Source organism: Mirounga leonina, unplaced genomic scaffold (genome assembly GCF_011800145.1).
Source record: "Mirounga leonina isolate KUSES-001 unplaced genomic scaffold, KU_Mleo_1.0 Mir_82, whole genome shotgun sequence".
Taxonomy (NCBI): Eukaryota; Metazoa; Chordata; class Mammalia; order Carnivora; family Phocidae; genus Mirounga; species Mirounga leonina.
Window position 1 is genome coordinate 42,037,700 of NW_023270825.1, and position 13,949 is coordinate 42,051,648.

Below are 13,949 nucleotides of genomic sequence, written 5' to 3' on the forward strand. Positions count from 1 at the left end.
AGCCTCAGCGGAACGGTCCCAATAGCGGCTGTCTTCCTCCAGCCCCAGCCAAACAAAACACACTTTCAGTAGCCTTAATATGAAACGGAAAAAAAAAGGTCAAAATAGATGGGGCTTTGCCAAATAAATCCCGAAGATCCATTCTAATTTCCACCCGTGGATCTTTTAAGTCATCCTGGATGCTCTTTATGATACGTTGATCCACACTTAGTTTCATTAAAACTTTGTGACTTGGTATTTTTCAACCTGATAGCTTCACTAAACTAGTTCTCAGAGTGTTGGCTAAGCCGCTATGCATAAAACTACTTTCCTGTCATGGTGGCTTCTAATATCACCTAAATGCAGGCAGCGGCCGTTCTGGAAATGAACCTGATCTACATGCATTCCATCTGAGCCTGGGAATTACTTTGCTTTTGCTTTTCCTGGATGTCTTATGAGGGAGAGGTGCTGGCCTCTGCAGCCCCCACCCTAAGCTCTCCTGAAACTGAATGCTAAATTATCTCCCACCCCGTATTTGTTCTGGAAGCAATCTACACGGAACACCACTTTTATCTGCTAAGGTTTCCAGCTGGGATTAACAGATGCTAAAACATTTGGGGAGGAGGGAGAGAAGGAGGGGGCCACAGAAGAGAAAAGAATTAAAATGAAGGTCTCTTCCAACAATGGCACAGCAAATGTGGAGGAGATTCAGACTAAGCTTAAGAAGCAAGAGAGGGGTGCACCATGAACCTGGCTTCGCTGACATGAATTTTAAAATGGTGAAAGGAAAAAAAAAACCTGCTCTGGGCTCCCCTGAACATTACCTCTGGGCTGGTTGGGTGTCCCTCCTGATTAGTGCCACCTCGGCTTCCCTCTGCACCCTGACATCTGACAGAGGCCTTTATTTCTTTATCAATGGCCGTGGTCCATCTACGTCACTGCAGCTGACAGAACGATTGGCAAAGGGTTTCAAAAGAGGTGGAGATCATTTTTCTAGGGGGGGAAAAGGGATTAAACATCAAATAAATAAATCAGCAAGGCAGGATAACAGAGTCCTGGCTCCAGGTGAGTGTGTCCTTGTCCTGTGTTCAGGTAACACAGTGTCCCCCAAAGTTCCACCCAGCACGACAGGAGGACGGCCTTGCTCAGCATCCCCTTGCTGGGATTAAGGGTGAGAAACCAGTCCTCACTTGAGTTGACCTGGCCTTCTTCCGTCAGCTTTGTCTCAGGCTGGGAAAGGTAGGAGCTAAGATCTGACACCAGGCCTGCATTTACACTGAGAAATTGTCAGGCTTTGCCATCAAATCAACCAGGATCGGAAACCTGACTCTTGGGGCAGCTAGCTTCTCCGAGAGATGATAAGAGCGCCCTCTGCGAGGGGAGATTAAATGAGATACTTTGCGGGAAGCACCTAGCCTGGTGGCTGGCACATGCCTGGTGGCTGGCACATGCTTGGTGCCTCATAACTAACAGTTTATGTCATGAAAGTTCTTATTGTCCCAGTAGGACTCTGCAAGTACTGAGAGCTGGCCTGAGTGTGACTGTCCACGGGGCCTACTGAAGAAAACACACACACCCCGAGGCATAAAGCTCCACTTCGCCAAGTGTTGTGAAAGCCTCTCCCTGTAGCCACACCGCGCCCGTGTGTCCCCCTTGCTTGGAGCCCAGGACATTTAGTTCCCCACCTCGCCCATGCCCTGCCTCATGGCCGGATGGCACGTGGGAGAAGGAGAGAACAACCGCGGGGCGGGCTTGAGTGCCCAGGAGTCCCGGGACAAAGTGAACAGGCCTTTAGGGGAACGCCCAGAACACAGCACAGTGGGCTCTGCTGGGGGGACGGCGGCTCTGCCTGCCTTCTCCCCTCTGCTCTCCCCAGGGCGTTTTCCCAGATGGCCACGGGTGCGCGGCTCACAGGACCCCACCCGACCAACAGTTAGAGACAATGCTCAGCTCTGCTTTCTTTGTCGAGAATCTGTAAGCTCTGGGAACCTGCTGCAGAAGAGCAAAGCCTTGCGACAAGAGACTGATGGGTGTAAAGGTCTGAGGGGGAGAGGAGGAATCAGCCACAGGGTATGTTTCCTATAATCTGGAAGATTCCAGTTTGGAGCTATGACTTCAGGCTTCCAGAAAAGTGTGCTGATCACCTTTACTGATGCATGAGAAAGGAGTTAGACCCCTCCTTGTTGATGGCATCAAGAAGTTTCTGAAGACCTGGGGTGCTGATAGAGGCCTCCTTCAAAGAGGAGTAGGTGGAAAGAGCACTGGGCCGAGGGGTCAGGGACCCCTGTCCTCGCTCTGCCACAGAATCACAGACTTCACCTCTCTGAACCCTAGTGTCCGCATCTCAAAAATGAGGGATTATCTCTGAAGGGTAAGATCACACGAAGAGCTTTCACTCCCCACTTTGAACACCTCTACTTGTTTAACAGCATATTTGTATTACTTTTACAATATAAACTTTTTTTGAAGTTTATTTATGTAATTTTTTAGTCACCTCTACACCCAGTGTGAGACTCCAACTCATGACCCTGAGATCAAGAGTCCCATGGTCTTCCGACCGAGCCAGCCAGGCGCCCCTACAATATAAACTTTCCATTGAAAATGAAACTAAAGTAAAAGGCTAGGGCTAGAGGTTCTATGAGATCCAGGTTATGTGGTATGCATGATTTGCGGAGGTGGCCAAGTCCAGGCACAGTGTGGGACCGCTGAGGAAGCCATCTCTGAGCTCTTGTCAAGCTCAGGCAAGACAGGGTCTGGAATATTAGCACCAAGGTAATCAGATGAAATTGGGCCTATAAAACCCAGGTCCTACTGAGACCCGCTTCTCGCAAGCTGGACAATCGTTTGACCAGTGCAGCCCCTCCCCTCAGTCTGCCAGTCCTTCCAAACATGCCCTGGCACCATGAAATGGGATTTTGGAAGGACGGGGAACAATAGGATAGCAGCTGCCCTGCAGTCTCTCTTGGCTTGGAGAATTGCCCCTATTGCAGAGGCTGGGTTTCTAGGATGATCATTCAAGGTGAGGGTTTGCTTGTGCTCTGCAAAGACTGGCCCTGCTTCCCGGCAGCTTCAGTCTATACTCAGAGGCTGTGGGTCTAATACCCCGTGACAAGCCTTTCCTGGCCCCAGGTAATCTTCCTGGGTACCCCTGCCCTTCTCCCCACTTCATGCCCAGGCCTTTTCACTAAAAAGGTCACCTGGTGGTTTAGACCAGTCATTCTGTATATCAAACCTGGCCGAATAACAGAAGCACCTGGGTAGTGAGTTAATAACATAGATTCCCGCCGAGTCCCATCCCAGGAGGTTCTGGTTCAGTGGGTCAGAGTGGGACCCAGACATCTGCATTTATTATGCAGTGTTCCAGGTATGTCTGATGCCACCAGGCCAGGACGGTAATATCCACTGTGACCCATTACCAGATGGTTTCTTTAGGGCTTCCCAGGTGCGGTGGTCTGGGCCTGAAAACACAGTCACCCATGGACAAACCATCTGGACAGGTGAACCTAAAGACTAATCCCAACCTGCCAACACACCACATACAGGTTGGTATTGGTGATGGGAACACCACACCGCCCACGGATGTTTTGACTCTCCGGAATACCTCTCCTCTACCCCCTCCCCCGCGCATCCCTACCCCCCCCCCCCCAACCTTTCCCCCTCCGCCCAATGGCAAGTTAACGCACAGATGGAACAAACCTCTGAAAGCAAGCTCTGCATGAGGTGCCCTTGGCTTTGGAGAATTCAGTCCAATTTGCCACCAGTATCTAGGCTGGCTTTTGATTATGTTGATGATAAAGACTGTAAACAAAACAGCCTTTCTCTACTAATTAATTCCCTTCGAAGAACTCTAAAGATCTTTAATTACACAGTTTGAAAAGCAGCAGTTACCCGATCAGGCTGATGGGCCTCTGCCCTCCTCTCTCTGCCCACCTGAACGAAATATTTTCTTGTTTTCTCTGCTTCACACACCTAGGATGGGCTGGCAGTAAATCCTGTCAACTAAACGCCTGACAAAAGTGCTCTGCTGTCAAGTATAAAGAATGCCACCTACAGCTTAATGTCTGAAAAAAAAAAAAAAATCCCAAGGGCTGCAAACAATGAAGGTTTTTGTCTTCTTAATGCCCAGTATGCAATCGAGTGGAAATGCTACTTCCATCCGTAATTTACAAATGAAATTAAAGTTGTTGAAAGACACAGGGTAAACCAGAAGCTTTTGTTTCGCTGCAGAACAGGAAAAATTTAAACCACTAAATGTTTTAGCAGATTTACTAAATTTCCAATTAAATCATGAAATCTATTATTGCAGAGCTCTGAGAGGGCACTGTGTCTTCGCGTAGCTCTCTCCCCTCCAACACTCACATATGGTATCAGCAAACCAAACTATGTCCCCCATAAACAACCTCATTCTGTTCTACCTGCGGGGAAACCGGGGTGCAGAGAGAGGCACACAAGCTCATAGGGGAGTGAGGCCGGTTCAGCAGTGGTTTGGGGGCACGGCCTAGGCCAGCTTTTGGAAAAAACCAGCAATGTGCCCAAGTGAGGGTTCCAGGGCCCCCAGCTGGTGGAGGCAGCCCCGCTGGAGCGGGAAAGCCCCGGGAACTCCTTCATGGGGAGGGAGTCAGATCTGCTATACAAGAGCACCCTCTGCCAGTTGGCACGGAGGGCTGGCTGGAGAGGCTGGTGGCCCAGAGGTGGGGGAAAGGGCACAGGACCCTGAGCGTACAAAGCCAGGCCTGAGAGAGAGAGTCCATCTTCCAAACTAGACAGAGCGACTCACCTCTGGAACAATAGCCAGTGCAGGCAGGGGGGACGCTGATTTTCCAAGGGCTCTCCACGTTAATCCACCCCACCAAATCCAGCCACTAGGAGCCTGAATGGTCCTCCAGACACCCATTCAGTAGAAAATGACGGGTGATTTTTGCCCTTGTCTCCCGAGATCTCTGGTGAGCACCGCGGCTCTGGCTGACATGTGTTTGTAAAGATAAAGCACCAGGCTACTTTGGGGGCCCTCCCAGGCTATTACAAAGAGGAAGTGGTGCCAACTCAGGCTCTGCATGGCTTTTCAGAATTGAGCTGTTAATTTTTTTTTTTTTATACACACCTCTCTGAAAAGGATTTGAAGCAACTTACAATGAAGGCAAACACAATAAGGTCATTCAACTAAAATTAGAAAAGCAAAGCCAAAGAAAGGAGAAAGAAGAAAGCATTGACTGTCAGGTGTAATAGAGTCACTGTGATTTAGCTGCAGATTAGGTACCGAGCTTCCTGGTAGCCAGGGCAAAAAAGGATACCCAATGAGATAGTCCACACAACCTACTAGAAAGAAGCAGAACAATTCTCCAGGAGAGTTATGCTTTTTTTTTCTGGCATTAAGTTTATTTGAGGGGACTTTGTATAGGAACTCCAAAAGCATCATACAGTGTGTTTGACAATCAAGCAATTCTGATATAGCTATTTCTTGCTATAATCTTTTGGCAATGGTCAAGGGCACACATCAGTCACAACTCAATAATGGTAAATCTTGATGGGAGGAAACAAAGTGGGAAATGGGGAGTAGCTAGACAAATGTCTCAAATTTTGGCTCCTGAGTATTTCATTCACTCATTGATTCATTAGATATTTCCTTTTTTTTTTTTTTTTAAAGATTTTATTTATTTATTTGACAGAGACAGAGTTAGTGAGAGCAGGAACACAAGCAGCGGGAGTGGGAGAAGGAGAAGCAGGCTTCCCCTCGAGGAGGGAGCCCGATGTGGGACTCGATCCCAGGACCCTGGGATCTTGACCTGAGCCAAAGGCAAATGCTTAACGACTGAGCCACCCAGGCGCCCTCATTAGATATTTCTTAAATCAGGTGCAGATGTGGGGGTTAGAGCAGAAAACAAGCAGGCAAACTCTTACTCTCAGATACTAAGAAAAAACTTAGTATCCTCAGAGGGATGGGTGGATAGCAGGCAAGCTTCCTGTAGCTTAGTTGCTGAATATGGGCAGTTTCAACAGATGGGTACTTTCAGATGTTCAGAAATCCCACCTCAAATTGCCTTAAACAATGAAGAGATGTGGTTTCCTTGACTCGGCAGCTCAGTGATGCTCTCTCTATGCTATCCCACCTTCACTGTTGGCTCCATCTTCCAGCTGATAGCAATATGGCTATTGAGTTCTGGGAGCCACAAAGATAGGACAACCTTCAGAGCAAATTACGAGACTATTTCTTCTCGTGGCTTTCACTTAGGATGGAGGAAATTTTTTTCAGCCTCTGTACCCACCCCATTCAGCAGACTCTCTCTTTTGTCTCATTGGCCAGAATTGGCCCCTTTGCACATTCCTGGTCAAGTCCTGGTGACGTGGGTGAGGTCACCCTTAGACCAATTAAGCCACCCCTGGAGTTTGGGCTACAGTAGGCTTCCCCTGTAGTACTTGGTAATGTGGGAAAAGAGGGTACTTGAGCAAAACTGGTATTGTGTTAGGCAGGAAAAGAGGCAGGGGATAAATGGAATTTGAGGCAGGCAGTGAACACTGCCATTTTGGTCTTTCAATGTCACCTCCCTGGCATATCAAGATTAGTTCGGGTGAATAGTGATCAAGGCTGTTGGAAGGTCTGTCTGCTTGGTTTCCTCCAGAAAAGAAGATCCTTACTATTTGCCTTATTTCTTGAGCTAGACTAACCATTTCCCATACCTTTTGTCACTTCCTCGGTTTAGGTTTTTATTCTACTTGTACACGTTAAAAAAAAAATCCTTCTAAGTGGTCTTCCTATCTCCAGTTTTACTCAAATCAAATCTGTCTTCCATACTGTTAGTAGAACAATCTTCTTAAACATAAATGTACAATACCACTCCCCTCCTTAGCAACTTCTTTCACTTCCTATCTTGTACAATATAATGTAAACGATCTTTGCATTAGCACACAAAAATGAAATATTTAGGTATTCATTTAACAAATATGAGGTATTCATTTAACAAATATGTACAAGATCTATAAGAAGGGAACTAAAACAACTCTAATAAAAGAAATCAAATAAGATCTAAATCAATGGAGAGATATTCCATGCTCATGGATAAGGAAGACTCAATATTGTTAAGATGTCAATTCTTCCTAACCTGATCTATAGACTTAATGCAATCCCAATCAAAATCCCAGCAAGTTATTTTGTGAATATTAACAAATTGATTATAAAGTTTATATGAAAGGCAGAAGATCCAGAAGAGCCAACACAATATTGAAGAAGAATGAAGTTGGAGGACTGATACTACTTGACTTCTAAGTTTACCATAAAGCTATAGTAAATTGAGACAGTATGGTATTGGCAAAAGACAAGGCAAATAGATCAATGGGACAGAATGGACCCACAGAAATAGACTCATACAAATATTGTCAATTGATCTTTGACAAAGGAGCAGAAGCAATTCACTGGAGAAAGGACAGTCTTTTCAATAAATGATGTTGGAACAAATGGATATCCATATGCAAAAAAAAATGAATCTAGACACTTTACACCATTCTCAAAAATTAACTCAAAATAGATCATTGTCCTAAGTGTTAAATGCAAAACTGTGAAACTTGTAGATGATAACACAGGAGAAAATCCAAACGACCTTGGGTTGGGCGATGACTTTTTAGATACAATACCATGAAAGAAAAAATTGGTAAGTTAAACTTTATTGAAATTAAAAACTTCTGCTCTGCCAAAGACATTGTTAAGAGAATGAGAAGGCAACCTACAGACTGGGAGAAATTTGCAAAACACATATCTGTTAAAGGACTTGTACCCAAACAAAGAGCTCTTAAAATTCAACAATAAAAACACATACAACTTGACTAAAAAATGGGCAAAAGTTCTGAACAGACATCTCACCAAAGAAGGTGTACAAATGACAAATAAGCATATGAAAAGATGATCAACATCATATACCATTAGAGAACTGCAAATTAAAACGAGCTACTAATTCACACCTATTAGAGCGGCTAACCACTGACAACACGAAATGCTGACAAGGATGTGGAGCAAAGGAGGCGCCTGGGTGGCTCAGTCGTTAAGCGTCTGCCTTCGGCTCAGGTCATGATCCCAGGGTCCTGGGATCGAGCCCTGCATCGGGCTCCCTGCTTGGCAGGAAGCCTGCTTCTCCCTCTCCCACTCCCCCTGCTTGTGTTCCCTCTCTTGCTGTGTCTCTCTCTGTCAAACAAATAAATAAAATCTTAAAAAAAAAAAAAAAGGATGTGGAGCAACAGGAATTCTTGTTCATTACTGGTAGGAATGCAAAATGGTACAGCCACTTTGGAAGACAGTTTGGCAGTTTCTTACAAAGCTAAACAAAGTCTTGACACATGATTCAGCAATTGTGCACCTTGGTATTTTACTCACATGTGCAGTTCCATGTGAGTAGTGTGCCCATTCTACAGGGTAGCAAGTGAGGCTTCGGGAAATTCAGGAATGTAAGGACGGTTGCTAGAAGATGGCAGAATTGCTATTCAAATTCAGGTCTTTGGAAAAATAGAATTCCTAACATTTGTTGGTGGTTTCATCACAGACAGCCCAGAAAGTAGCCTGGTAGGGAGTTCATTTCAGACTGGAGGCTGGTCTGCCCAAAAAGGTGAGCTAAACCTCGTATGGACAGCCATAAAGAGAAGGATTGAAGAGACTCTCCAACCCTGTGAATAAATGGAGGCACTGGACCCACTCTCCTCAAAACCTTGATGTGGCAGAGGATGACGTTCTTAGGTTTCACACTATGGCAGCCTCTCTCCCTAGTATAGTGTCTGGCCCACAACAGATGCACTTGAAATATCGGCTGACCAAAGAAAAATAAATGATTTTATTTTCTAATATTTAGTAAGTGCTTATCTTTTTAAAGACACTTCCGCCTTCACTGTATCTGAGGTGCACATTAGCCGTAAGGACGGTGTCAAACAGAATTCACAGCTCTGTTGAGGCCAGAATCCAAGGCTCCTCCTGCCCAGGGCAGGGCACATTCCCTGTGTCTCAGAGCCACCCTTGAAGAAGCAAAGGCTCTGTGAGTAGAACAGGTCAAGGGAAGGAGGCTAACATTTCCTAAGCACCTGTTACTGTATTATATAATAACTGAGTCTCACCTCAAGTGATGACCTCCAATGAGACTCAGTTTTTGCATCTCTAAAATGGCAATATTGATATCTACCCCCCAGGATTGTGTGAATGTTAAATTATATAATACAATAACAACGTGCTTAGAGCCAATAAATATATGATTTCCTCTCACAAAAGGGCTATAAAGAAAATGAACTAGTTTCAACAAAGAAGAAAATATGAGAGAAATCTTCAATAATATGGCCAGGGAGGCCCTCCTAAGGAAGGGACAGGGCTGAGAAGGCCTGGGTGGTGTAAGGATGGGGTCTTCATTTCCTAGGGCTGCCATAGCAAATGACCACAAACGGGGTGGCTGAAGACACCAGCATTTTATTCTTATAGTTCTGGAGGCCAGAAGTCAGAAATCAAGATGTCAGCAGGGCCACACTACCTCTGAAGGCTCTAGGGAAGCATTTTCCCTTGCCTCCTCCTAGCTGCTGTGGTTGTTGGCACTCCTTGGCTCCTTGGCTTGGAGAGGCACCACTTCAATGTCTGCCTCCATCTTCACATGGCCTTCTTTGCTCTGTGTTTATATCTTTGTGTGTTCTCTCCTCTTCTTATAAGGACACCTGTCATTGGATTTAGAGCCCACCTGAATCCAGTATGACCTCATCTTAATTACATTTACAAAGACCCTGCTTCCAAAGAAGTTCCCATTTTGGAGGTTCTGGGTGAATCTGATTATTTGGGAGCCACTATTCAACTGGTACAAATGGCAAGATCTTTTTCTGGCAGGTGGAGTGGTTTTCACACAGGCCCTCAGGGAGGAAAGGGCTTGAAACAGTTGGGGCCAGTAAGGCTGAAATGTGGAAGGACCCAGAGGGAGCTTGGAGAGAAAGGCAGAACTGGATCCTGGAAGGAGGAGAAAGGGACAGAGACACAGAGACAGAGAGGGAATGAGACACTAGTGATGCAGAAGAGGCCCACAGGAGCAGAGTCCTTGAGAAGGAGGCCAGCACAGGATTTCAGGTCATCATGGGCTTGGTGTGTGATGGGAGGTCTTGGGAGCACAAAAGGGCAAGAGAAGGGGCACAGAAGCAGGTGGGTCTGATGGTGAGGGAGAGAGAAAACCCTTTCTAATGGCTTCTATTTTCTCAACTACACAGGAGACAGCTAAGAGGTGAGGGAAGGGGGCGGGAGTTGAGAGGAGAGAAGAAAGCTGGTTGTGTTGAGGGTGAGAGACCACACTTACGGGGGTTGCTGGGGGGCTTGTGGTTCTCCAGGAGATGCGCCCTGCCATCCAGCACCATCATGCAGACACCTCTGCATGATGGCAACCTCCTCCCATGGGCTCCTTTTCTGCGCACCCTGCCTTTGCTCCCAGGCTAGTCCCTCCACTGCTCTCACCCCATCACTAAACTCACAAGGCGTCCCACCCCAGTCTGCAACTTCCCAGAGTGCCCTTTGCCGTCAAGATAAAATCCAAACTCTTTAATGTGGCTCCTAAGATCCTGCATGAGCCGGTCCATCACACTGCTTCCCAGCTTCCTTTCTTGCCTCCTTCACATCCAATTCTGCCTCTCAACCAGCCAGAATTCTTTTACCATCCTTAAAGGCGCCTTTCTCTCCCTCCCCTCCAAGGCTCTGCACTTGCTCTTTCCTCTTCTGGCAATGGCAATACTCTCGCTCCTGCTGCACGAGCCCCTCCCCTCCTCTGCCTGCTCACTCTCCTCCCTGTCCCCTGTCCCCTGTCCCCTCTCAGCTTGGCCTGCTCCCCAGGACAGTCTCCCACTTTGAGTCTGGGTAAGTGTTCTGCATAATCCTCTATGCTTCCCTTACTACCGCAGTTACCACATTGTAAAGTAATTGCTTCTTTACTGACCTGCGGCCCTCTAAAACTATAAACCCCCTAACGGACCCTGCCTTTGTATTTCATATTACTTGACATATAGTGGATGCTCAAAAAAAAAAAAAAAAAACCTGTTAAATAAGTAAAACTGTTCATGTCTATGATGAAGGTCATAAGTAACTCAGAGCCTTTTTTTTTTTTTTAAGATTTTATTTATTTATTTGAGTCGGGGGAGAGCACGAGCACAGGAGGGGCAGAGGGAGAAGCACACTCCCCACTGAGCAGGGAGCCCAATGCGGGGGCTCTTAATGGACGGAGCCACCCAAGGCGCCCCTAACTCAGAGCTTTAGAGCAGTTGATCTTGCTTCCCCTCCAGGCACAATGCGATTGCACTTTATACTGGTGACATCAGAGAACCCCACTCTGTGTGGCCGTCGGGACACTGCTGCCTGTTCGTGCTCTGGTTCTCAGTCAGACTTGTGACTGTCCATCTTAAATTGCATGAAGCTTTGTGAGGTTTTCCCCCAGGATAATCTCCGCTGTGTCTCACTGCTCCCATCCACCTCCTGTCTCTTCTGCAATCCTTGGTCTCTTTTATTCGGTTGTATGTTATGCTTCTCTTTATAAGTGGCCTTCCAGCTTCTGAAAGCCTTGGGATGGTGTATTGTAGTCTCTTGGACGTTTGAGTTCCCAGAAATTCTTTTTCTAAGCTGTTCTTTTGCTGCAGCACTGTCCACGTTCTGACACGTGAGGGGCACTTCCTACTCTGCCTTCCAGCAACGTCTCAAGGATGGACTTCTGCTCACACCATGTTGTCCTAATATTGCTTCTCAAAGGACAATGGAAAGTGGAAGGGGCTCCGGGTTCTGTTTTGTGTTTCTTTCCTATGCGCAGGCCCTCTGATCTTTCTGGAACCATGTTGATTCCATTGCTCATGCATGCACACCCAATTCCTACAGATGGCCACGACCACTTTATATCTTTTGCCTATTCCATTGATGATGCAGTCATTCCCTTTCTCACTTCTAGTCTTCACAGCAGGGAAGTTCCCACTAGCCTCCATGTCATTAGTGGGTAAAATCAGCTACCTCTTGCCCTTCTGCTCCGTGTTCTAATCATGTCCTAATTACCATCACAGAAAGAGACACAACACATTGATCTTGGCTAATTCCTCTATTCTATTGCTAGGAGAGAGGAAATAAAATAATTCCCACCCTCCCCTGCCCTTTCTGTGTTGACCTCAGTACCTATAAATTCCTGTTGGAACAATCCTGCATTACTAATTTGCCCATTTCTGAATGCACATTTTTTTTTTTTTGGTTAAAAAAAACTATTTATTCTTGTGTATAGTTTATAAATAAACTTCTTCAAAAAAAAAAGCAAAAAAATTGTTTGGAGTGTAGCAAATACAGTGTGTTAATGTTCCACATTTACTCCAACTACCTTCTAGAATGCTTTCTGTACTGTAGAGTTTGGGACATGAAAACTGCATTTCCCAGATGCCCTTGCAGCTGGAGTTTCAGATGTGAGCATGGCTCAGCCACTCAGATGCGCTCCATGGGATTTGTAAGGCAGGAGCGAGACCTAGCCCTCATTTCTGTTCATTTTCCTGGCAAGCTCATTCAGGTACATTAAGTTTCCTTGTGTCTGATCACTAGCTTTGCGAGTGCTGAAAGCAGTGGTGGGCTGGCCATTTGCTGGCATGGATTCCAGTGAGCACTTGGGTGGCTCTGGTTGGAGCAGGTGCAGGGACATCTTGAACACGGTGGCTTCCTGAGGATGACAGTGATGTTGAGGTTCTGGAGTTGAAGGCAGGGGTAGTAGCTTCCAATTTTGACAGAGAGCTTCCTGGTTGTAGAAGGCTATAGCTCTGATGGTGGTTAGGTTCTGCAGAGCAGTGCTGAGGTCATTCTGGAAGGTTAATGAGCCTGTCTCTTCAGACCTCCCTGCAATCCTGAGCGCCATTTAGTGCCTTGGAATTGTCCCTTTCTTGCTTCCCTAGCTGGCATAGATTCTGTCCTTTGCTAGGAGCCTGACTCATATACTGCGGGAGTACTTATTTGCAATATTAAATATGTTTCTGATTAGAAAGATCTCAAGGCAGGAGAAGCAGCTGAGAAGATTTAGGCATTTTATTGGGCAGCTGCAGCTCTAAAGGAGCCAAATCAGGGCTCTTGCCATTTGGGGTGTGCATACGACTTGCTATGACAGCACCACCAATAGGATTTTGAGGCATGGATGGGAGGCAGAGCTCTGGAGATGCTAACCTTCACATTAACTTGAACTTGTCCTCAAACTCAACCCTAAATTGATAAGCCTGCAGGTCAAAATCTTCTGCCACTACCTTTCTAATGACGAATGGCTTCTCCCACTTTTCTCTCTGCTGTCTCTCTGTCCCCCCCTCCCCTCCTGCAGAAATCCTTCAGTGCCACCATCTATTGGCACAAGAAACACACACACACACACGGGGGGAGTCCATTTGTAAAGAAACCTTGTGATATAAACGACACACCGATGATAACAAGATCTGTGGTAGAGCACATGCCTGGGAGAAAGGGCCAGTATTCCTATATGAAAAGCACAAGCAGGAGAAAGTACTTCCCATGGCAGGGGGGCGAGGCTGACAACAAGCACAGGTCTAGGAATGGGCAAGTCTCTCCTTATCTGTAGGTGTGGGTTGCATTTCGCTACAATTCTAAGATCAGGCAATCCTTGCTCAAGGTACAAAATTTACAGTTAAAAAGGACACACAGCAAGTCTTCTGCCACCCTTGAGCCTGTGTTCCTGGTTCCCCCTCCAGAGGCCCGCTCTCTGGTGAGTTTCTTCCCCAGCCCATTTTCCCCGCAGAGCGCCTCTGCTCTGGGTTGGGTGTGGAAACCTCCAAAATGGTGGGGAAGAGCTCCGGAGGGAGAAGAGTCTTTGGCAGGGATTGGGGCGCTGACAACCAGGATTCCAGAACCACCGGCCGGTGCCTGGCCACGGATCGGGTCAGATCACGCATGTGGGCAGGACCCCGGCGCTTGTCCGCTCCTGGCCACCCCTCAGGAGATAGTGGATTTGCTGGCAGGAGGTGGGCCCACA

General features: G+C 46.7%; 1 protein-coding gene across 1 annotated transcript in view; it reads right to left on the reverse strand.

Annotated features, from left to right (window-relative positions):
* Positions 1-866: 866 nt before the first annotated feature.
* Positions 867-13,949, reverse strand: part of TMEM260 (transmembrane protein 260) — a 90,592-nt gene continuing 77,509 nt past the window's right edge. The window contains exon 16 of the mRNA XM_034992854.1: positions 867-972. Within this exon, the coding sequence (XP_034848745.1) occupies positions 949-972 (24 nt within the window). The 3' untranslated portion in view covers positions 867-948. The remainder of the gene's footprint in view (positions 973-13,949) is intronic.